Consider the following 24,820-nt stretch of genomic DNA (forward strand, 5'->3'; position numbering starts at 1 on the left):
GATTTTAACAAAATGTTTCTTCCAAACATTTTTTTCACCTTTCAAAATTGTAGGAGTTATTTAGTTGACTAGACTTAAGTGACTCATCCTGAGTACACAAGAGACAAGTGTGACCAAAATTTATAGGATCCACACTTGTACACATTTTATTAATAAGAATAATTTAATGCAAAAGTGTGAATTTTTGTTTACAGTCTTAATAAGATATTAGAGACCCTAGATTACACTATGGTTTGACATCTAGACAGCATTGACCTGATTAACATAATGCAAAATCCTATCAGTATTTGGGACCATATTTTGTAGTTTGTTGCATTCAATCATCTTTATTATATACATTTGAATTTTTAATTAGCTTGCAACATATGTAGTTACATGTATTTCCTATAGGGTTTAAATCTGGCTACTTGTACTATTAATATTATTTTTTGTTTAAAAGTTTTTACTAGCTTCAAGCATATTTTGGGACATTATTATGTCAAAATAATTAACACATATTTGCATATAATTTTGCAAACTTCTCAGATATAAAAATCCATGTTTCTTCTCGATTTTGTGAAAGAAAGACTATTTTTGTCCTTGGTATTAAATTCTTCAGATTTTAATCCTTTTTTTACAGTTCACAGTTTTGTAAAGTGGTTGGATATTTTAACAGCTTGGAATTCTATAGTTCATCTTTTAACTGGAACTGGTTTTCTGTGTTGAATGTTTTAATTATAAGTTGATTTTTCGTTTCCATTAAGTGATGCCTATTTGTCATTTTTGTAACAACTAAATGTTTTATGTAAAACTGTTTCCGCGTACACACGAAACAAATACAACTAAAAACAGCGATCTATCGGAAAACAATGTTTTTTAATTTTCTTCTGTGTTCTATTATTCCGATCCTGTTAATGAATGCAGAATGTTATTACAATATAATATACATGAAATAATTTTATAATTTCATTATAATTTTATACAATCATATCTTTTTCATAGTATAAGTAATATAAATTTATTCGCGACACATTTGATGATAAATGATATATATAATGATATATATATATATAATTATGCGATATTTGTTTCTTTACTTTTGTTGGCAAGTGTATATACATAATCAATATAATAGGTATTGTACTATAAGGTGCAATAACATAATACTATCACAAAAATGAAATAATAGGTCATGTATACAGAAATTCACTTATATTTTTTAGATTTACAGTAATTTTTATAAAACTTCTTGGTACGGCGACCTACATGTCATCTTTCCAAAGCATGGTTTATACAAAAATGCCAGAATTAGCAGTCTTTAAATACTTTTAGTTTTGGCTAAGAATTTGATAGATGCTGTGCATGAATGTACCTTTTCTAATAAATTATAAATACGAAATATTGTAATTATAAAATAATATTCTCTGTACACATAATGTCATAATACATGAAATCTATTGTAACAATATATATACATAATTAATCTATTGTTAAAATCGTGTTTTCCTTTCTGTAGTGCCTTATGACAGGTACTTCAGGAGTGTTAATAATTTCCTTTGAACACTTATTTATTACGTGCCATTTGTAATGTTCGTAATTGTTTTATAAACCCCTCATTTGGTTTGATGCAATCCCTAACTTTTTTCACTTTGTAGTAAGCATCGTCAAAGGACAATCCTTCGGATGTCATCAAGTAAGAAATGACAATGGTCGGCGAACGAGATACACCAGCGTTGCAGTGTACAAGAATATTTTCATTCCGATTCTCATCTATAATTTTTATGCACTTTTCTATTGATGCAGTGACATCAATTTCGGGTAAATCTAGTAAGTCGCAATAATAATATTTGATACCATCAAATTTAATTGGCGCGTCAATGCCAACGCTTAAAATACTATGAATATTATGTGTTTGTAAAATATCTATATTTACAATAGGGTCTTGCGAGCTTAGAAACAATCCTGGTATTATCTGTGCAACTTGTAAATCAGGTTTATTGTCTACAATGAATGGTATTCCAGGCAATAATTCTTTCTTTTCTCCATCAACTTCTTCGTATCTTTGCCCAAGCGTATTCGTTACAACAGTTTTACACGATTTCAAATGTGACTTTTTAATGCTTAGCATAGTTTTTAGATCCATTGTTAATGAGTTTCACAAGGGTAGAGCAAAACAATAATTTCTTAAGATCAATTAAATCTGTATTAAGTGCTTTCTAAATCTAGCATTGTAGTTGTAGTGTCTTCAAAGTGTGCTGGCTTATACTTGACGATATATTTATTTATCTCTTCTTGACAATATTCCACATTTACCAAGTGTAAGCCAACTGGTGGAACTACTTGTACTGAACGATTCCAATTTTGGTGGTTAGGGACTTGTAACATAAACATTATATCTTTTTCTGTGATAAGTCCAGCACCTAAGTACAATAAGGAAGTAACTATGCGTCTGACCTGAAAAAATGGTGAGAAAGTAACATTAAAATATAAAAACTTCTATAGTTTATAATATTTGGTATCTTGTAGATTTTGCATACTTATAAACACACTTATGTTTTAATATTCAAATGGTATTAAATAAGGAGCAATAAAAAAATTAATAAAATGAATGGCTTTTCATTATTACAAACCTGATTATATAAAAAAGACTTTGAACTACATTCTATATGCCAAAAGTCAAAATGGTCTGACAAAGGATCCATTGGCATAAGTGGAAAACTTTTTTCTACAGTAAGTTTATGTAAAGTTTTTATATAAGTGATTTCGGTGTCTGAAATCCTTCTTGCAGAAAATGTTTGGAAATTTTTTTTTCCTAGGAAAAGCTTCGTTGCCTGTTTTACTCGTTCTATATCAAAATCTTGTGACCTAAGAACACATACAAAAAAAATTAACATCCATTCTGAATCGTTAAACATATTTCAAATACAAATTGCAATAGTACCTAAAGCAGTGAGTATGTGCTTTCTCAGTTATTGGTACTTGCTGAATTTTTTCTGAAGCATCCTGCTTCTTAGGTATCATGAACCTATAGATATATGTTCTTAACTTTGCAATTTTTCTGGCATGAAAGTCTTGTGTCACAGGAATACAGTCTAATAGTCTTAAAAAGAATATATTAGTTTATCAAACATCTACAAAGATTAGAAAATATTGAGTAACAAGTTCCTTACTTGATATCATGACAGCATTTTAGTAAGTAGCGATTCACTTGATGAAGTACAGAAGATGGATTGTACATAGAATCATATTTATTGTGTAAATCAATGTGACCTGCGTTACAGAATGCGTGTACACCCGCATCGGTTCTAAAAATTGTACCATTATGTATTAGAAATATTATAAAATATGATAAAAACATTCTTAATTAATTAGAATTATTTCTAATAATTGGTTTCACCTGCTGGAAGTGGTTATTCTTGGATATACTTTGTATTTAGGTGCTATTGCTGAAAAAGCACATTCTAAAGCTCCTTGAATTGTATCTATATCGTGTATTACATAGTCCGAAATGATTCCATTTTTCTGCAATCCCCTAAATTCAAAACAGTAAAAAGATTACATGCAATAGTCTGTATGTTGTAAGATTCTATACATTTATTGCAATATTATGCTTAATGGAAAAATTGTTCAAAGCACGTGTATACTTATAATACCTGTATTGCGTACCAATATACGAAAACTTTATAAAGTATCTTTGCATATTTCTTTGGAGCTAATATATATAATACAATTATTCAGTTTTTCATATATTATTCAATTAAACATGAATTATGTATACAATATTTCCTTATTTTACATCCTTCTTACATTAAATTATGCGCTATAAATAATACGTTAAAGCAATAAATAATAACTCTCTCCGAATTAAATATTTTGTTTAATAATGTCAAATCAATCGTTCAAGTCTCTGAGATCGATATTCAGATTCCATCAGATTCAATGTTTGTTGGTTTTTAATTTTTCATTTATATTTAACCCTTCTATCATACACAGAGTATGTTAGTAAGAGACACTGATATCAGTGGTCAGAGACGATACATGACAAGAGCACAGACCACACAGACCTTAGACCTCAGACCTGCCACAGACCTTAGACCGTATATAAGTACTTATTTAGACAGAGGTATTCTCTCTGACTTAGCTTTACACAGTCTCGGGGTTTAGTGTCCCCACTTTTCTGCATCATCTTTTTAGCCTGGAACAGAACCGGCATCAACTTTTTAGCCTGGACCAGAACCTGCATCATCTTTTTAACCTGTATTGGAAGCTGCATCATCTTTTAGGCTGGATCAGAGCCTCTTTTAACATAGAAGTAGCATCCACTCTGGCATTATTAGGAATCTGCTGCTCATGATGCAGGTTCTGGTCCAGACTAAAAAATAGACTAGGGGGCGCAAAGGGGGGGGGGGGGGGGTTCACAAATGGTGCCATTTTCAAATTTTACTGGTGAATCGGTATAAATTATTTACAACTTCATTTATACGTTGTTCCATATATTAGAATGCAAGGCGAATGTATGCATCTTGTTCCCTAAAACCCTTCCCCCATGTCGTAATTGCTCTGAGGTGAATAACAACAGCACTACGAAACGTATACGTTGTACGACTCTTTATTATAATAGCAATAATAATGGGATAGTGGTAGTAGTAATAATATGCAGTATACATTTCTCATTATCCATATTTTCCCATAAACATACATCGAACGTTTGAACCGCAAAGTGCATTAAAGATATATATCGGAATATGTTACATTAAGCCCGAAACGAGTCACTCATAAACCATCATATACATACATAACATACAGCTCAATTAATACTTCTGTTCAACTTTAACGTGTGTATTCATAGTATCCCCTCCTGTCATTTGCGGATTCATTGCAATTATATATACAGTGACAGAATTAAATCTATTCATAGACCGGTGACGCTTACTGTCAACTGACAATTCTGGCTTCAGTGTAACACTAAATTAACAATTATCTTCATCGGCCTACACCTTAATAGGAATCGAAATTACCATAGACAATTCAGGAATGAAGGACATTCGCAAATTTAATGTTATAATTTACCGAGAATAGTATGAAAATAATCAAATGTAAGGTTGTAAAAGTCAGCGGTGTATGAACATTTTCGCATGCCGCTGTGTATCGCGTCGGGAAGTTTCGAGCAGATCAGTCTGCTCGTCGATCACCTGTTCGCTACCTACTTATTACATACATGCGCGCTAAGTTCTTTTCTCGGGCAGAAGAAAACCATCGAGCATGACAAAAATTAATTTCAAGCACCGACCGAAATGCCAACCTCGTTCAATAATTTATATTTCACAGCTAAAATAACGAAACAACGTAAACAGAAACATATCTTATTCGCAACGAAATGCCATTTTTCACAAAAAGAATTATTCTGATTTTGAATATAGATTTTCGGGAAAGAATGGTGTCATCGATTTTGCTCTAACTGCACTCTTGTAGTGTTCCCTGGCAGAAGAACGCTACGCTTACGCTTATATAATATGTACAAATCAAAAATTTCAATAGATATCTATATATATGTATATACATGTAACGTACACTAAGGAACGCGTTCGCATTATATAATATGCTATAATTTATGCGCGATGTATTTGTCTTTGAAAGCATAGTTTCGTGTCACGAGTATAAAATCAAAAACAATCTACCGTATATTTCGCGAGAATTGACAAAACCAGCGTCACTCCAATTGTGATCAATGGCGGGGAGGAAAGAATCTAATTTGACGTTAAAGAAAATGGAATTTTTTCGATCTTCCCGTACCTCTCGAATTCCTCATGCAAATGGAATAAAACCTACACGTTCTCCTCGGCTTCTTCGCTACTATCAAATCGACGCGATTCATATTTGACACGTTCTGTTAAATCGTCTTCGTAACGCGTCGTTTTGCGCTCGATCGTTGTCCTATCACAAAACGCTGGACACCACCATGAGAAACCGATCAAAAGGCTTATCCTACGTGTTTGTACATCGTATCGTAATTCGCTACCCTTCGTTCATCGAGTTCCCACGTTCTCCACTACCGGTTGTGGCTTACACGTAACGAAACTAAATTTCTCCCCTGTTATTAAAGTTAGCTAAAACATATCTGTGTAAGTATGGAATATATCACCGAAAGTAATGACCAGGAAAAGCACAGACTTTCGGAGCAATCGTTAGTATACGTTTTTTTTTAAAAAAGAGTCTGCTATCGCTCTGGCAGATTAAACATTTTATGGCATAAATCGACGAATTGAATATTCGAATGCTGTAGAAGCACCATTTTCCTCGAATCTGAGATTAACACTTTGCTATTATTTGTAGCGTACCGACAAGTTTTTGATCATTCTCGTTTTCTTTTTTTGCAAGAGAGCAAAGTGTTAAGCAAACTGTGCAACCTTCCGATTGGTATGAACAAGGTATATATCGACGGATAGACGAGAAAAATCGTGTGGCAATTTGTTTAGTAAAAAAATGCGTAAGGCGGCGGCTATGTTCGTCGTTGGAACGTTCGTCCCGCTTTTGCGTTACTCTATCTAAAGTGCTAGAAGAAAGACTTTACAGTAGGAAAATGGAAATTCAAGACACCCCGGAGCTCGTGTAATCATTGCAAACAGGAAGAAGCAGGCCGCAAAGCACTTCGATTTTTCCGATCCCTCGTCGATAGAATGGCAGTCACGCTTCTTATTAGCTACAACCTTGATGTAATAATACAATTCGCTCAGTAGTTAATAACAGTAGCTGCATTGCACATCACCTAACAATGGGATCCATAAAATTTTTCATATACCTAACATTTCTTACATCATCGATATCTCGTGCCGCTTCGCTTTGTATAATGCAATAATTGTTATTCCATCCAGCGTATAAAATCAGACTTCATATCGTATCGTGTCCGTAGACGTGTGTAACAAATTGTCGCGATACGATCAACATTATTTCTGCTATATTTAACTTCGCAATTGATTCGCGTGCAACTTAATATTCTTCTCAACATTCCTTTCTCTCTCTCTCGCTCTCGCTTTCACACGCACATTCTCTCTCTCTCTCTCTATCTCTCTCGACTTGTGTTTCATTTGCGTTTCCTTCGCTATTGGAATTCTAGCGCATCATCGGTGACGCTACAGAACAGTATGAATTTCAAACGCACTAAAACGGTTCGGCAACGTGGTTCAGCCCACTCGGCGTTGGAGTAAGAAAAATATCTAAGATTTCCACTATTCTTGCACTTCTCCTCGTTGAGCCCGCGAAAACATTCCGTGAAAAAAGGAAACTGAACGTACGAAACGCTACCCTGTGTATCTATCTCCAGTGAAATTCGATCAAACAAGAGCGGGAAGTATAAGCTGGACAACACAAACCGGTCTGGGTTAGGTCTAGAATAAGTTTTGAGCGAAACGACAGCTACGACGGTCTACTGGAGGAGTTGCGTCGCTAACTTTCGTTTCGCGGGCGAATAAAGCGGCGTCCAAGAGAAGTTAAAACTGAATTCGAAACTGTTGTGTACACTCAACTGAAAGAAGCGGCGCGTTCACTGCCGCTCACTTACTTATCCTGAGGTATTTTTGCCGGTGTGTTTGTGTGCCTTACAAAAACTTTGATTCGCGTGAATGATCCTGATCAGCGAGCTCGTCGTGGAACGTCCCGCGAATTCTATCGCGGAGGATACCGACTCGGCTGTAGAGGTTTCCCTGAATGATCCTTCAAATCACTCGGGTTGTACATCGTTGGTCCCTAAAACCAAAGACTCGCATTAAAACACCAATCAACAGAAATCGCATATTGAAATTATAAAACAGATATACATATATCGATTTTAATCGAACAAGATTTGTTATACCGTTTCCGTACGATACGTCATCGAAAACGAAACTAAGACGACATAGAGAAATTAATATAATCATGTGACATTATCTTTCTTCTTTACAGTTACTTGTTTGAGACTTTCGTAAGTTGAACAATTAAATGCAACGAAAAGCGTGAACAGTGTCGACCGGCGGCTGCCAAAAAACCATGAAAATGTACACTTGGAGGCCGCAACCAAAAATCTATCCTTCACCAAGCTTTCCCATATTTTTGCCATCGAAATCTTATGAGATTAACGTGCTCGGCATGGCGAACGTAAGCTTGATTTAGCAGTAAAGCCGCACGGTGGTGGCATAAATAATCAAAGGTAAAAAGGCTCGTATGATATCTAACGAGGAATGCAGAGTATTTTTTAAGTGGCAGAAAATCGCGCACGAATCGTGGTACAAGGCCATTGAGAAGCGTGTCTTCCATAGCGAGATCACTCGCGAAAAGTATCGCTCTCCTTACACATCAGGAACCACTCTACCTAGAAGAATGTGCCAATTAAAATATACTCCTCGGTTTGGGTACCGTATGGTAAATTTAATACTGTCGAATCTCGGTAACTCAACAACTTTTTCTTTGAGTTTACTTCAATTTCAGTTCGAGAGAAGTTGAAAGCCAAAGTCTCATCAGTGTAGTTTCACCGAAGTTCGACTGTACAGGGTGTCAAAAAATTATATGTCACGGCCACCATAGCGTGATTCTACACCTACGATTTGGTGAAAATTGACACAAAAAACTCCCCGCAAAATTGACCTTGACCTTGAAAATCAAGGTCAAAAAACAACAATGTTTTTTGTTTAATCGTGTTCTACTGGTCATAACGATCAACTTTGTGAAAGAAATCATGGGTCGCATCTCAACAGTTCTCTTTAAAAATGATGTTGCATTTCTTATAATTTTTGCAGCTTCTTTCTTTCATTCTGTAGTTGGGGAAATAGGAGTATCATGATTATGATAATTTCATACCCAACGAGTTAGCTTACTGATGGTACCCGCTGTATGATAGTACGCTATTTACGTATATATTGCTGCTGGATGTAAAAAATTTACATTTAAACGCAACATCATTTTTTAAGAGAACTGTTGAGATGCGACCCATGGTTTCTTTCACAAAGTTGATTCTTATGACCAGTAGAACACGATTAAAAAAATGTTGTTTTTTTCACCTTAATTTTCAAGGTCAAGGTCAATTTTGCGGGGAGTTTTTTTATGTCAATTTCCACCAAATCGTAGGTGTAGAATCACGCTATGGTGGCCGTGACATATAATTTTCTGACACCCTGTACAATATTAGCTCATCTCATGAGTAACGCTCTGTCTTTCGTTTCACTTTGCGCAAACATTGGTTCACAATGAAAGCAACTACTCACAAAACGGATGAAATTACAGTTTACAAATTGTAACATTACTTATGGGACGAGCTGGTAAATAAGTTACTGTTTTCTAGCGTGTGTAGGCTCAGTAGAATGTATGAATGATCACCTCTGGAATGAGAAACGACTAACGCCGCTGGATTACCTTGTTCCTCGGGGGGAGACGCAGATCCCTCATCGTGTAGCTCTGCACCTCTCGCGATAACGAGCTGGTTGAGCTCCATCGAGAGAGCTGTGTGCCATATACAACACAACAATCTTGTCTCACTAACCAATACTCGGCTTTCGCAATGATTAGGCATCAAAGTATGCGAGGAGTATGCAACGCCGATGCTCGCTGGGTACAAACGAATGGTTTTTGACGCACCAGTTCTCTTTTCTACCATTCGAAAGAAAACGTTGAAGTCGTCGGTGTTGCAAGCCTCTCGCATCGCCGTAAAACAAACGCAGATTTTTTTTTTATAGTAAAAGTGTAATTTCATTGTAACCATGCTCAGAATCATCACACCTTGTCAAATACTCTACTGTGTCCTGTACCGTGTATTACGATGCCAACCAGAAACCTTTTAGTGCTCTATTCACCAGAAAAATTGTCTACGGTCTACGTGCACAGAAATAAAAATGGTTAAAGCAGCACGAAGCTCTTAACGGAGACTACTTAACCGTTGAAAGACAGTTAGGTAGACGAAGTGTTAAGAAGAATGCGGTGGTTAGTGACAAAAGAAAGAAAGGACAGCATTTCGAACACTCTACTCCATTTCCTGCTGCTTTATCGTTTCCCACAGTCATAGTAGCGCTATCATCGATTCGTTCGGGCTGTCGTGATGCAGAGAACTAAGGTTTGCTGTACGAAACGCGCATACATTATTTACAGTCTGAACCATGCTGGCAGATACATAGAATACGGCATACCATGCGTGCACGATCATGAGAACAACGTATACGTATAAAATTAATAAAATAGTCCTTACTATCTGCAACAATTATTATTTGGCTACATCATTCTGCCTCCCCGACTGCTTGCAAAGAAAACATAAAAAAGAAAGGTGGATTAATCACAGATTGCCAAGAGGAAGAACATCTGTTGCGATCTCGAGAAAAGTCGAATTAGTACGATGATTGTTAATGTGACGCAGGAAAGCACACGGTTTTCAAGAAACAGCAACGAGACCATCGACACACTTTCTTTTTTAATGTCGAATCGCATCTTTCCAATGGAGAGAAACACCGACTCTTTGACCTCACTCTCTGTCCCCCTCACTCTCTAATTTTTATACGCACACAGACTGTACAAACATAAACTGGAAGTGAACGTAAGAGAGCCATTACTGTTCAGGGGAATAGACGATGCACAAAACTAGGGGAAACGTTCAAACATCGTACCGATCGTGTGTTACCGAGAGGGGGGGAATAATAATCGGTAAGAGAAAGTAACATCTTAACATTACAGTTCCAGAGACAAGTACAACCAAGCTGCATACCAGCATACTGCAGCCATAACTTAAAGATAACAAACGGGTTTGTGTACAATTAGTCGGAAACTGTAGAGGCACATACTGCAGCCACAACTTAAAGACGATGAACGGGATATGTGTACAATTAGGCCGAATCTATAGACGCATACGTGAAACTGTATTGTTAATGTTGTATATCTATACATGTTTGCAGTGACAAAACTGTGTACAGAAATGTAACGGGAAGAAGAGAAATTGTGTGTCTAAAAACATAGCGGTAATTGGATTGGAAAACTTACTCCTTGAGATGCATTTTCGGAAACGTTCGCCGATGGTGCAGCGGGCGTCGACGTTGATGTCAGAGAGGTCACGGTCGCGTTCAGATCGTTCACTGAAAATTAATTACAATATAGAATGTGCATAACATTCGGAACCCTTTAACACTACGTTTATTTTTAATTTACGATTATTAAGATTGTGAAGATGCGTCCATGAGGAATTATTCAACGAAAAATTAAAATTACTAAAAACTTGGATAGACACATTCCCGTCATTTTTATAAAATAATGTAAAACGGTCGCTTTCAGTGCTCCGTAAACCTAGTGTTAAGTATATTCGAAAAGAATAGTGTACAGACCTGGCGCAGGAATGAATAATTGAGGCGAGGAGGTTGCCATAGGTACAATCGGTGACGTTATGGGGGTTGGCATGTTTGGAGGTGCGGCGGTGCTCTTCGAACCAACAGGATTCATCACGTCTATGTAATTAGCGCGCATACTCCTTCCCTTCGGTAATTTGAATTTATTAATGCCGGATTCGTCGGCTAGCGAGGGTGGCTGAGGTGGCTGCGGTAGCTGAGGTGGCTGAGAGGTCTGTTCCGCTACAGGTGGTCTGAATCCCATGTCGGAAGCCTTCGGAGGAGGAGCTAACGTCGCAGAACCACTGTCCCCGTCTTCGTCCTTGTTCGTCCACTTCTTAGCAACGGGATCCCACACGATCTGTTGAAACACACAATCGGTTAAAATAGAAAACTCCTTGTTTGCAGATGTTCACGGTAATTGCACTGGAACTACAAAACCCTAGTGAAAATATGACGAACGTGATTGATTATATACATATAAATAATTGGTAAACGGTTCGTTCGATCAGATACTTTTTCACCAGGGGTGTAGACTACAGGGCTCAAACAGGGAGTAGCATCGGCAAGTGTTAGGAGACGACACGTTAAATCCGAAGCCGGAACATATAAATAATTCGTTAGCTGTTAATTGTCCGAACAATCAGGTATACTGGCCTTCTCTTCTGGTACCGTTACAATCAGAGACGTTCAACTACCACAAGTACCCGCGTGAGCCCTTATAAAACATAGAAAGCAACTGTCGTGATTGTTCAGAGATCTTTTGTTTTTTTTTAGCAGAGTTGGGCAAAATAAAGTTCGAAAGAACCAGATATTGGAGTTACGGGGCAGAGCATTTAAATCATCATGCTTGCCATCGATTAAACGCTCCCCCCGTATTCAAAATTCTATCGCCTTCTACTTCGATTTTCCCCAGCTCTGTTTTCACACGCATAACGCTACCCGGAGAGCGAGAGTCTCACCGTTGGATTACTGTCATCGGGCAGAATCATTTGGTTCTTCGGTTTCGGTGCGAACTTGCTGAACAGGCCGCCGATCCATGAGCCTCCGGTGTTCGACGGTTTCTTCTCGGCCGGTTTCTCCGTTGGTTTCTTGGCAGTGGCTGTCTGCTTGGCGGATGTCTTCGGTGTCTCCAACGCGTCCAACTCCTCGAGCGGGTCGAACTGCTTCCTCGTCGACGGGGTCATCGAGATCGCCGGCTTCGGCGGCTGAAATAAAGTATACGATTCATCATCGCAAAATTGTTCCGGCAAAGTTGATCACTGTTTACTGCAACAGCGACCGTCCCAGGGCTTTAATTAGCTGTGTGGCTCTGTTCTACGCGTTCGGAACATCCTGGTACATCCGCGCAGCTATCACAGTAAGCAGTGAAAAACTTTGCTTGCGTAACGAACAGTATATGTCGTACAATCGTTGTCGTTAAGGTAAGACAACAAAAGAGGCGCGGTCTTGAAAAATCCACAGTATATTCGATGATACATATAGGAAACTTTATTGTATAGTTAACAATAACAGACGTGTGTACATAAAGTGACATCTAGAACAGAGAGCTAGTTCTATCGACCCGGCTCTAGAATTACTTTGTATCAAAGAGCTTTATTAACAACCGACACCCTGTAAACAACGCAAAGCATCCGGTAGACTTTCTCGACGCGGAAGAACTGAAAAATTAATACCGCGCAGAATTCGCCGTGTGCTCGCTGACTTCGTTCAAGCTCGTTAGACTCTTGAAATGTGTTAGGTTGCTGCACACGAAATGTCTGATCTTTGATAGGAACGTTAAACAAATTTTTCCTAAATAAATCTTGTTCTAGAAACTACAAGTTTCTTCATTTACAACACTGTCATCTCCATTTTTGTCATCGACAAGTACGTCCATTTGCTACCAGAGCATCCTGCTGTTGTCAATATATTTATTTTCCCAGTTGTATAAATTTAGATATCTAAATAAAGAGATATACGACCTTAAAGAGCAGCTTCGTACCTTTAAACGATGTACGCAGGCTTTAATAGTATTTCTAGGTCGAAACACTTTGTAATATTTGCATTCCAAAATCGGACATTCCACGTGCAACAACCTAATACAAGAAATCCTGTAAGTTTGATCGAAATCGACGGCCATGGGGCGAATCCTGGGCGCATCGAATGGCTCGGAAGTAACTTAACAGTAAGTTCACATAACATTTCCAGTATGAAACTGAGAGTGGTGGAGGAGAACGACTTAGCGCATCTATAAAACGCAGAATCGCAGCATCGAGCAGGCCCGTCGTCGTCTACTCACAATTCGTCGGGACATCGATGTCGTACGTTTTCATGATTAACTTTCCGACAGGGAGATCGGCGAGCTTAGCCAAGTTAAGATCACTTCGGACCGGTCTGATCGGTAGATCTATCGGATAGGTTCCGCCGAAGACAAGCGGCTTGTACCGAGAGAATTCAGAGGAATTCTGCGAGGAGTTCGCGTATGACCAGGCGTCCACCGTGTCGCAAATAACGTCTTTCCTTCGAATGTGGGGGGCTACTCTCATGACCTTTTTGTCCTCGAAGTTACAGTACTGCTTCAACGTCTGACTATCGGTATCGGGGGAGGGGCCAGCAGGCGTTCCTCTCCCTAATCGCGAGTCGAGCTTGGAGATCGTCTCCAGGCTGACCTCGGTGAACTGTACGTCTAAATCGGTGGTGGCCGCCGGCGAATTGAAACTATCCTCGTTAGCCTGAGTCTCCGGTTCGCACGGGATCGTGTCGTTATCGTGGTCCGACTTCTTTCTGACTTTGCATTTCAAGAACACAGGAGGTTCCGAGGGGGGCGGCTTCACGTATCTACCGTCTATCTTCTTGACCTTTCTCGCGTCTCTCGGAGGAGATTTGTTGCTCGGTAAAAACTTGGGATAGGTCGTCGTGATCTTTGGATAGGTGATCAGCTTTTTCGAGGGTTTCGTGGACTTGACCTCGTCTACGTGGCTCGACCGATAGGGATTCGAAACCGACGACGACGAGATAACGACATTCGACTCGGCGGAAGAACCGGAAACGATTCCTCCGACTGGTTTCGCTAGAGTGTCGCTTAATACTTTGCGTCGACGTAACGAGCTAACGTTGGCCCCGTCCAACGAGCGCTCGCCGGGAACGATACTACTATCCGCAGTGAGCGCGTAATTACTTACTTCAGGAGTGGCTGTTTTTTCTTCTGTTTCCGTCTGTCCGTATGCGAGCATCAAGAAAAAGGTGAAACAAAATTCGGTTATTCTCGCGTCTACTGAAGAAGCTTCGTTAAGAGTTTGCTTGGAGCAGTGGGATGCTTAGGGTGTCCCGTTCGTCCCCATTAACAGTCTTCGAGTCGTAGTTTACATTCAGAAATCCTCAGGATAAAAATATCTTATTTCATTCTCATTGGTAGATTTTCATTGGGATAGAGGAGAGTGGTTTCTCGTTAAAACCACCCACCGCTATTTCAACAGGGACACCCTGCACACGATCGGCAAGACTGAGGAGATGAAAAGAAAGAGTTAAGCTGACCTATTGCAACGACCGACTCTTACCTCATAGTTCCATTTTTCCTGTAGCTGAGAATCGTCGGTGTCACCTTGTTCCGGGGGATACGGAGCACCGGCTGATTGCTGCTGCCAATTAGCAACGCTGCTTCCGTAATTGCTCTGGTAGTAGGACTCTTGGTTCCAATAATCTTGCTGCTGCGACTGTTGGTAAGATTCGTCGTTGTTTCTCGCGTATTGCATGGACTGGTCGTACGTGTCCGGAATATTCGCCGGCAAGGACAGAGGTTGCCATTCTGATTGCACGTCGGTCGAGGGAACGTCCATCATCGACGACGGACCCTCTCTGTACTCCGCTTGAGGCGGGTTCCATTGTTGGGCTTGTTGCTGTTGTTGGAGCTGCTGAAGCGGGTGCTTCGTCTCGTACATTTCCGGAGCTTGCGCGCTACCGTACGACTCCTGCTTCGCGTGCGATCCCGAGGCATCGTTCTCGACTATTTCCCCAGACTGCGAGAGAAAATCGAACAATTAGCACGAAAATAATCGACTCGACGAAATGAACGCGCATCAAACTTACATAGCACTTGCTAACAATCTCAGCTAAATTGTCGAACCACGGTACAGTGATAACTTCGTCGGTGGAGTCCTTGTAGACCGGGTCATGGTACTTGATCCTGTCCCCGAGATTGTACACCGAGCAGATGAACGACTTCTTGTACTTGGACGGCTCGTTGGCGATGTTCACAGCGATCTGTTCTATGTACAACAACGCTTTCTCGATCAGACCGTGATCCATCATCTTCGAAGCGAGATCGAACTTGAAAGTCTGCAGATCGACCAACGTGAATCTCGGCTCGCTCAGGTTTCTCGCGTACTCGTAGATCTCCGTGAGCATCACCGCTTCCGTCGAGAGGAACGTGTTGTACGGTTTATGGTGGTTCGCGCCTATCAGCACCAGCTTTACGTTGCTCGCCCCGTACGCTCCGAAGTCGACCTGCGAGAGGATGTAGCAGAAGTGAGCGGCGTGGATGTCTCCTCGCGCGGATAACGTATCCCCGAGAATGGTGATCGAGCGACGGTTAATGTCCGGGTTCGAGGACGTGTTGGAGATGATCATAGCCAAATGGGGCCGCCAATCGTCCCACTGTGGATCCGAGATACCGGTGACGACCGCGGGCACGCGACCAGAGTGCAGCTGGTACAACGTTTGCAACGGGTCGTGGTACGGTAAACTATTCGCGAACCGGGTCATCACGGACGCGTGGGTGCGTTTGTCCAGCTTGCTGGCCAGGAACAGCGCGTGCCCCCAAAGTCCCTCGTTCATAGCGTACTCTGCGCAACAGAAACGACGAGGATTAACGCGATAATTTAAAAGATTAAAAAAGACGCGGCTTGAACGAAGACATACCCAGAGCTTCTTGAACCAAACCGTACAGCAATGTGTTTCGGAATTCGTCTGTTATTTGCTCGAGGCTTTTCCGCGGTTTGCTCTCCGGTTTCTCCGAGACCGCCGCGCCACCATCTTGGCTGCTCTGAAATCCATCCCCACCCAGTTCTGATCTCTGAGATATCACCGACTCTCTTCTTCCCGAATCCTGAGGCTTCTTAGCTAATTCGTAAGGATACGCTTCCTTGTTTCTGAGCAACAACGCCGCTATGTCGACGCCGACAACGTTCTGTAACGAAACGTACAATTATTAGGTCAGTGCAAAAGTTCGTGCCCGATTTCAACATCAGGAAACATCAGAGAAATTTTAGAACATTGAGGTATGTATCTTACGCCGTTCTGTTGGATCAGCATGATCATTAGCTCGTACAAAAGTATGTACGAGGCACGATCGGCCATTTCTTCGTTCGCCGCTGCTTTCTTTATTTTATTCTCGCAATACTCGATAATTGTCTTCTTATGCGTGACGCCCCTGTACGAAGAACAAACGTCGCGTTAAAAAATAAGCGGGAACCTGAAGGAAATTAGATATTGTATTCTAAGCAGGCATATTCGAAGGTGCTACAAATAATTGTCTGTAACATGCAAAATTACAAATGACTCGTCTACTCGAAATAATAAGCATGCTTAGACGTATGAATATATTGATTACACTTGCTTAATTAAAGGTCCAGGATACGCCCGTAAATCACGCGTTACTGGGTCGTGCAAGAGTAGGTTGTCCAATTTAAGAATGTCCACCTTGGCTCTTTCACCGTCGGTTGGATAAGATGGAAGCACATGAATCAAAGATCCGATCGAGAAACACCCTATAGATGTGAGATTTTTTTTTATAGTCTACTATGTGTGGTGCGCTAGAAATATTTTGTCTGCCTGAAGGTACTGTCCATTTTTAAGCGAAACAGTTTTCGAAGCTGGACAGAACTCTCCGACGGATTGAATATATTGTATTGATATTTTGAATGATCGAGTACTATACCGTATGCGTGAGAAGTGGAGAATTTAGTCGGCGTCATTCTTGCCGAAGCGCTCGTTGAATCCTCGAGCAGAGACATGTCGGCCAAAGTTCGTTTGTCACCGGTTGTTCTGCAAAATACAGTTCTTAGTCCAAATAGGTGCTGATCATTAGACTGCGGATATTTATGCAAAATAAAAATTTTCTGCATCAATCGCAACATGTAGAAACCAAACAGAAAGTTGATTCTTTCTTTACTAGTTTTAACAGACCAAAAATAATCGACACTTTTAAATTCTTTTCATCTTCCCACTATTTTAAATTGCATCTATTCAAATTTTGTCATCGATGCATAAATCTGCAGATTTTTGTGCAAGTCATGGACTTAAACGAAAGTTAATAAACGCATAAGAATCCGCAGTCGAACCGTAAGAAAACTAATAGAAAGATAAGCTGCAATGGACATCCATCTACCGAGAAGATCTCAACTCCAATACTAAATTTACAATAGCGACACTATCTCTCGTATCGTCTACAAAGGATGAAGAGTAAATGTTACTCGCTAAAGATCTACATGAGCAAAGCACAAAAATTTTCGGTCGAAAAACCATCTAGCGTAGAGAAGGAGATACGTCGAATGCGACGAGAGGATGTTTCAAACTAACAATAAGTTACTTTCAATAGGTAGCAGAGATTCGACAAATTTCAATACGTCTGTTGCAAGTTTCGAACCGAGAGGACCCTCTCTCTCTCTCTCTCGGTCTCACCTATTTGAATTTAGACAACACGCCGATCTCCGTTGCGGACTCCTGGCCCATCCAGGACACCCGAAATACGGGACATACAATGCTTTGTTTGGCGAGTGCAAGCATGCGCTTGGATTCGTAAAATATCTAACACATAATCGACATTATAAAATCCATAAGGAATTAGGTTTTCTTCTCTCAATTCTTTACGAAGCTCGCGAGGAGGCTCACCTGTCGTCGCAAGAGCTACGGCCCGAGTGAACGCTGGCCCTGTCTTCTGGGTAATTGGTGACGCCACGGGACACGAGCTGCTGCTGATGTCGGTTGGCATAGTACTTGTGGTACCATTCCGAGTAGGCGGCAGGATTCGTCCGTCGTAAATTCTCGATGTACGCGTAATAATTGCTGGCGTAATGAGCACCGTAATCGTATCCAGGATAGCCACCTATGGGACAAGCTCATTTCAATTCTGTTTGTAAAAGTATAATCAGTGACAGACTTAGGCCGCTGGGCATATCCGCTTTTTTATCGCGCGGCGACGGTGCGCCAACGTAATTGCGGTCTGAAGTATTATAAATTAAATTAGGCAATGTACATTTGTTTCAAATGTAATTTTGCCGCAAATTTGTCATTCCGGCGACGCAAAAGCACCGCACGTTAATAAAACGGATATGTGCGGCGGGCCTTAGACTTCACGAATGTGTACCGTTGTAACCATAATAAGGATCCCTCGATCTGACATAGTACGCTCGGTCTCTGTCGTTGTAGGAGGATCTGCTGGATGGTCTGGACCTGAGGAACGAAATAAACATTACTGTAACACTTTATCCCCCTGGCACAAATTTTTAAAGACACATACCCTCTGCTATACGGATCATCGTAGTAAGGATCTCTGATATCGTAATCGTCGTATCGTCTCGGTCGTCTATCGTCCCTTCTCCTATCACGATCAACGTAATTCCGATCCCAAGGGTATCGGGGATCGTAATCCCGGATCTCCCTCTCCCTCCGACGTACATCATCGACCCTGTCCCTTCTGCGATCATCGGGCGGCCGTCTCCTACTGTCCCGTTCATCCAGATCGTCTTTAGGTTTGTTCCGTCTCTCGATATCTTCCCGGGGATGTCGATCCAAATCGTCCCGGCTGTGATGCTTCCGATCGTCCTGTATGTAAGGCATTTCCCGACGATCGAACTCGTCACGACCGTTGTATGGTCGATCGGTCTCGGCGCCCCGACGACGATCATAATAGTACTCGTCCTCGTATTCACGTTCACGATCGTAATAGGAATTCTTTCGTTCGTACTCGTATCGTCGCCGTTCCGAGCTACTGTCGCGTCGTCTCTCCCTGCTGTCGTCCCTGCTGTTCCCAGATCCCTCGTCGTTCTCGTCGTCGTACGAATCTCTGCGATTCGACGAGCTCGAAGCACCTTGAGCCTCGCGTATCGACGCACCCACGGCTTCCTCGCGTTTGATCCTCGAGTCGCTGGCTTGCTCCGATATGCCGGCTGAAACACAGTCAATGACAGTATACAATTCGTATACGATTTTAACAATTAACGCTTTAACGACCGCTCACAGAACATGTGTGTGATGCTACCGCCGAAGGTTCTTGGCCAGTGCCACACTCTTTGTGTGATAATTTATGAATGTAAACAAGTGTAGATATTGCTAATGGCTTCGTATTTCATCGCCACGTCTTTGATTTTAGGTAATTATTGCCTATTTTTAATTTTTAATTAATTCTTCAAAAATACTGCCGGCCCCTGGCGACGTTTCACTGCGTCGACGTGCGGTCGTTAAAGTGTTAATAAAGAAAATCGTCTTACAGCTCGTAGAAGGAACTTCCTGGGAGCCCGTGACCACTCTCCCGTTGGGCCTGTCGTCCGAAGACTGAGCAACCTCGTTAGGAGACGCGCCTCCAGGTATCTGTCTGAGATTCTCGTCTGTCTGCTGATTAGGGTCTTCGGGTTCGTTGCCCCTGCCAGGAACTTCTCGCGTCTCGCTAGATTCTAACATGATCTGAGGTTGTGGCTGATGCCTCTCCTCTCCGGATGGATCGTTCCGGGATTGTTGAGGTGGCAACGAACGTTCTCTGCCAGATGGATCGTTTCTACGCTCCAACGTGTCCGAGTCTGCTCGCGAGAGCATCGGTACGCTTCTCTCCTGACCAGGAGGGATATCGCGTCGCTCTGATCTATCGCTGATGTTTCTCATTTGCAGACCCTGCTCCTGGCCCGAAGGATCGTTTCTCCTGGGATCCGACAATCTCTGAGCAGACTGGACGTACTGCTCCTGACCAGTTGGATCGTTCCTACGCGGGTCTATGGAACTGGACTGGCCCGGTACTTCTCGCAGGAAAGGAATATCATTAGGCACTTCGTCGTTCTCGTCATCCTGGCTCGGTGGAGTCGGCTCGTGCTCCTGATGCGAGTCTGTTAACTCTCCGGTCTCCAAAAACGTGTTCCTATCGTTCGATGCGAACTCGTAATTGTCCGGTACCTGTGAAACAATCATTTCTCAGACATTGCAATTCTCTATTCGAACTACAAAGCATGATCAACCCGGCATAATCATTAGACTGCAGATTTAGAGAACTTAAAAATGTTGTTGCATTATTTTCAACTCAATAACATGATTAAGAAAAGAAATTAATGTCTACGTAGCTTCTGTATCTTGCACTTAATACAAATGAAGTCCACTAATAGTGTACCTGTTCCGGTTGTAGAGGCGGTAGAGACCGTGTCGGTTGCTGAGCAGCAGGCACTTCAACGTTGTTCACCTCTTGCCGAAAATCGCGCGTGCTCGCAGTCTCTTTAACAGGATTAATAACCGGTTTCGGATCGTTATCCAGCGTCTCCTTGTTTATAGAGTCTCTCGAGCCGTAAATATCGCGTTCCTGCAACGACGGCGTGACCACCTCCAGATTGACAAACTCTGTAGGCTGTTGAATATTCTCATAATTCTCGACGTTCTGTTCGGCGCTCCAGTCCTTGGTCGGCCTGGTCAGATCCTTCGTATACCATGGATACTCCGAGGACCGTGGCAGAGTGTTCTGATTGTACCACTGATCGTATCCGCTTTGCACCAAGTTGTCCACTGATGGAACACTCGGTGCCTGATACCCGCTCTGCGCAGACAGTTCTTTGTTCACCTGATTATCAATAGGTTGGGAATGCTCCGCAGCAACGGCTGCATATTCCGAGGACACCCCAGGAATATGATCCGTGGTAGCATGAGGAGCCGTGCTTTGAGCCCATACATCTCCGGACACAGCAGGAACCGGTAGCGCTTCGGACGACTCGCTCTGATGTTCTAGGTGTTTGCTGGTCTTAGGACCGAGACTCATCTGTTCCAATTTCGCGGGTAGTTCCTCAGGTGAACTGTTCTTCCCCCATTCCGCCAGGTCACCGACCGAGTTGAACTCGTTGTTCTCCTGGACGGATACGTTTTCAGAACTTGCAACGGTAGATACAGTTTCGGGAGTCGACGACATGTTGAGTCGGGAATCGGACAACTGTGTTTTCGAGACGCTCGCTTTCATAGCAGGATCTTTCGAGAGGATATTCGGGATTAACGAGGGTACGGATTTCTTCCTCTCCTCTGGCTCGACGCCAGTTTCTAAAGGCGGCGGTGGTGGCATGTTCGGTAAAGAGTAGTGAGCAGGTGTGCGACTTTGTTGCCAATCGTTCGAAAGAATAACATTGGCATTGTCCGGTTGGAGATGCTCTTCTGGTAGATTGTTGTTCTCCTGTTGCTCCTGCAACCATTGGCTACTGTGCGACTCGTTCGAATGCTTCCATTGCTGCAGGGGATCCGCGCTGATCGGTTGAGGCCAAGGATTGAAATCGTTGTTAACGGTGGAACCTTGCGTTTGTTGAGCCTGGTTGGGCAGTACGGACTCGTAATTTTGATTGCTCCATTTCGACGCCGACATGTTCATTTGATTCGATACGTTGTTCGCATCGTTCGTGGAATGTTCTTTCGTAATGTTCTCCGGGGCGGGCGGAAGATGCTGATTCGATCTGTTTCGTGGTGGCCACGGCAGACACTGATTACCCATATCATCGAAATGTTTCGCCTCTGTGTCCATCTCTGGATCCGGCCAATCGCCCGGCACCTTGCTCTGGCAATTATTCGGCGGCAACGAGTTCATTTGATCCGACTTGTGCCAATTATAATTGTTACCGGCTAGAAAACTGTATGCCGCTTGATCCTCCTGACTTTGCACGGCGGATCGTTGCTGCGGATATGGAGCAGGTTGATGAGGTTGGGGCTCGTTTGTCCATTGTGGACGATCGTAATCCAAAGAAACGGATTTACCGGAATTGGGTCTAGGTGGCGGTGGGTATTGCTGGTACGGATAATTTAAATAAGGTGGGAAGGAATCCGAATGGTTCGAAATCGGCTGTCTGTTGCCAGCTGTTCCATGCGTGTTCCCATCTGGTATAGAATTCTGATTAATCGAATCAGTCTTGTTGCCATTAACGTTTTGATAATAATGATCCTGAATGGAATTGGATATCAGCTGCCCTTGGTTCTTATATGGTGGTGCATAATGCTGCGGTTGTTGCTGTTCTTGCGGAGGTGGTTGTTGTTGCAAATTGTCTGTCTGCTTATCAAAGTCCCAATTCCATGAATTATTCCAAGGATCTGCTGTTTGTTTCGACTGATTCATAACTGCCGATTGTTGTTGCACGGAATCATTGGATGGCACATCTGATTGCATTCTTCCCGTCGGGTTCCACATGTTTTGATTATGAGCTCCATATCCTAAATTGTGATCTACTCTAGACCTTGTTGGTCTAGCTCTATAGGGATTCTAAAAACATAGTTTAAACGTTAGTAAACAATCCGAATGTAAATGTCTGTATGTAAGTACTGTTTTACTCACACTCATACCGCCTTTAGGATAGTACCGCTTGCTTGCTACTTATAATAAAACCTATAAACCAGAAACTGATGTTTTCATTCAATTATATCAAGAAAAGAGCATGCACAAAATCAATCTCGTTACTTTTAATAATTTCCTAGTTGTCAGACGAGATGAATAAAAAAATTAATACTTATCGCGATATCGCGACCGTCTGATCGGTTAAAACATCGAGAATTGGCAATATTGTTATTAATTATTTGACCACCGGTAGGTATTCAATGACAATTCATTTATTCAAGTGGAGGGAAATCTACTTTCGCATTATATGCACGTACGTATACGTACACACATATATGTGTGTGTGTGTGTGTATATATATATATAGGTCAATAGGAACCTATTTTTCATTATTCTAATAACCCTTCCCACAATCACGTCAAGCGCGTACGAGTACCTTTTTTCATTTTCACGTTTTCGGCAAAACGGGGGCAAGTCGTGAGGTCGACAAGCGTAAAAAATCAAAATACAAAATCCGTTGGTGCTGGCAGGAGGTTCGTCCGAGAAACAAAATTCCTCGAGCTTCCAAGCGCGAGAAAACGCGAAATTAGTTTAATTATGTAACGAAAATCGTGAGAGGGCAGGTTTCGCGTGGCAAAATCGAAGCTGCCGGACAAGATGCGGACGAAGATACGGAAAAATCGGATGGTTCTGACAAAAAGTCAGGATACCAGCTGTGATAGTCAAGTTAGCGTTCAGGGACCTCTCTCGTACTCGTTCACTCACCTAGCTATCGTATCTGGCACTGATGTTCATACGCGAGCAGAAGCATTATTTTCTTCCACGGAACATTCGTATCGTTGCTCGGACAGATTCGATCGTTTATCCACGCGGATTCGCACGTTCGCAGGGGCTGAAACGGAGAATCACAGAAGCCCAAGCATTTTACGGGCACTACGAGGGAAAGGTGTGGGTTAAGCACGTCACGAAATTTTTCCTCCTTCACTTTCCACGCGAGCAGAACCATAGACGCGCACAGCGCGAACGTGTTGATCTCAAACGTCAAAGATATTTGCGGTAATCCGCCGTCAGATGGCGCCGTAATGCTATTCGAAATTCGAAAAAAATTATGGAATTTAGAATTATATAGTGATGGGCACCATCGACTAAAAACTATCGACTAAATCGATAGTAGCCAACTACTATTTTCAGTCGACCGATTTTTTAAACTATCGACTGAATCTAGTGGTTGGGTTACTATTTTCAGTCGACTGTTTTACACGTCGCCATCTTGAAATTTCAAATGTCAGTGTCACACGATGAAACGAAAAGGTTAGAAATACATGATTATGACAGGACGTGCAAATATGCAAGTAATGAAATATGTAATACATATTTCAATACTTTAATTCATATTAGATGTTAAAATCTTATTGCTATTTATGCGAAATGCTTTAATTCATATTAGATGTTAAAATCTTATTGCTATTTATGCGATATAAACTATATATGTGATATACGTAGGCATAGACTATAGCCCGCAATCTAGACGTAACCACTAAAACGAAATTTCAGTCGACTGAAAACTATCGACTAAATATTCGATAGTATGTAGTAACTAAATAGTAATTAGTCGATAGTTGAATTTAGTCGATAATGCCCATCACTAATTCTATACAATATTTTACGTTTTTCTGTTGTTATTATTAGACATATTTATATTAATTGTAAAAAAATGGGCGACAAATGGAAATTTCATTCTTCCTTTAATAACCTTGTTAAATTGATAATAATTTTACATTTTATCGTCTTACTGTTTTAAATTTTACTTTCTCATTTTCGCCATAAATGCATAAAATCCGCTGGCTACTTATTATTATTATTATTATATATACTTACACCGATTAGGTATATTCTATCAGACAGAAACATGTTCCTCTCTGATTCTATTTTTCTTTAACTTTTTTTGTTGTTCCTGTGATCGGCCGCATGGGCTAGTTCT

The 24,820-nt window shown here is 41.3% G+C and overlaps 3 protein-coding genes across 13 annotated transcripts; all 3 read right to left on the bottom strand.

The window, feature by feature from the left end:
• Positions 1-599: 599 nt before the first annotated feature.
• On the bottom strand, positions 600-2,122 carry LOC143359648 (dual specificity protein phosphatase 19). The gene has a single exon (XM_076797737.1). The coding sequence runs from the start codon at positions 2,120-2,122 to the stop codon at positions 1,544-1,546; it is 579 nt and encodes a 192-aa protein (XP_076653852.1). The 3' UTR covers positions 600-1,543.
• On the bottom strand, positions 1,948-3,984 carry LOC143359645 (tRNA pseudouridine synthase-like 1). Its single transcript, XM_076797731.1, has 6 exons — positions 3,633-3,984; positions 3,377-3,511; positions 3,150-3,284; positions 2,921-3,079; positions 2,610-2,844; positions 1,948-2,433 (listed from the first exon to the last, which is right to left on the bottom strand). The coding sequence occupies exons 1-6, from the start codon at positions 3,677-3,679 to the stop codon at positions 2,185-2,187; spliced, it is 960 nt and encodes a 319-aa protein (XP_076653846.1). The 5' UTR covers positions 3,680-3,984; the 3' UTR covers positions 1,948-2,184.
• Positions 3,985-4,572: 588 nt separating this feature from the next.
• Positions 4,573-23,889, bottom strand: Sec16 (endoplasmic reticulum export factor secretory 16). Of its 11 annotated transcripts, XR_013083161.1 has the most exons (20): positions 23,605-23,887; positions 22,840-22,890; positions 20,659-22,767; positions 19,775-20,447; positions 18,805-19,453; positions 18,652-18,737; positions 18,177-18,390; positions 17,224-17,330; positions 16,897-17,053; positions 16,578-16,716; positions 16,206-16,473; positions 15,375-16,129; positions 14,846-15,304; positions 14,471-14,503; positions 12,269-12,514; positions 11,307-11,667; positions 10,969-11,060; positions 10,187-10,231; positions 9,361-9,447; positions 7,687-7,722 (listed from the first exon to the last, which is right to left on the bottom strand). XR_013083161.1 is itself a non-coding variant. In XM_076797936.1 (19 exons), exons 2-19 carry the CDS (start codon positions 22,843-22,845, stop codon positions 7,642-7,644), a joined length of 6,522 nt encoding a protein of 2,173 aa, XP_076654051.1. In that variant the 5' UTR covers positions 22,846-22,890; positions 23,605-23,887; the 3' UTR covers positions 4,573-7,641. The 11 variants fall into 11 exon arrangements, 10 of the variants coding, with proteins under 10 accessions (XP_076654051.1, XP_076654053.1, XP_076654056.1 ...); XM_076797936.1 differs by lacking the exon at positions 10,187-10,231 and having other exon boundaries at positions 4,573-7,722; XM_076797938.1 differs by lacking the exon at positions 10,187-10,231 and having other exon boundaries at positions 4,573-8,323; positions 9,325-9,447.
• Between the last annotated feature and the right edge of the window lie 931 nt (positions 23,890-24,820).

Source organism: Halictus rubicundus, chromosome 12, assembly GCF_050948215.1.
Source record: "Halictus rubicundus isolate RS-2024b chromosome 12, iyHalRubi1_principal, whole genome shotgun sequence".
Lineage (NCBI taxonomy): Eukaryota > Metazoa > Arthropoda > Insecta > Hymenoptera > Halictidae > Halictus > Halictus rubicundus.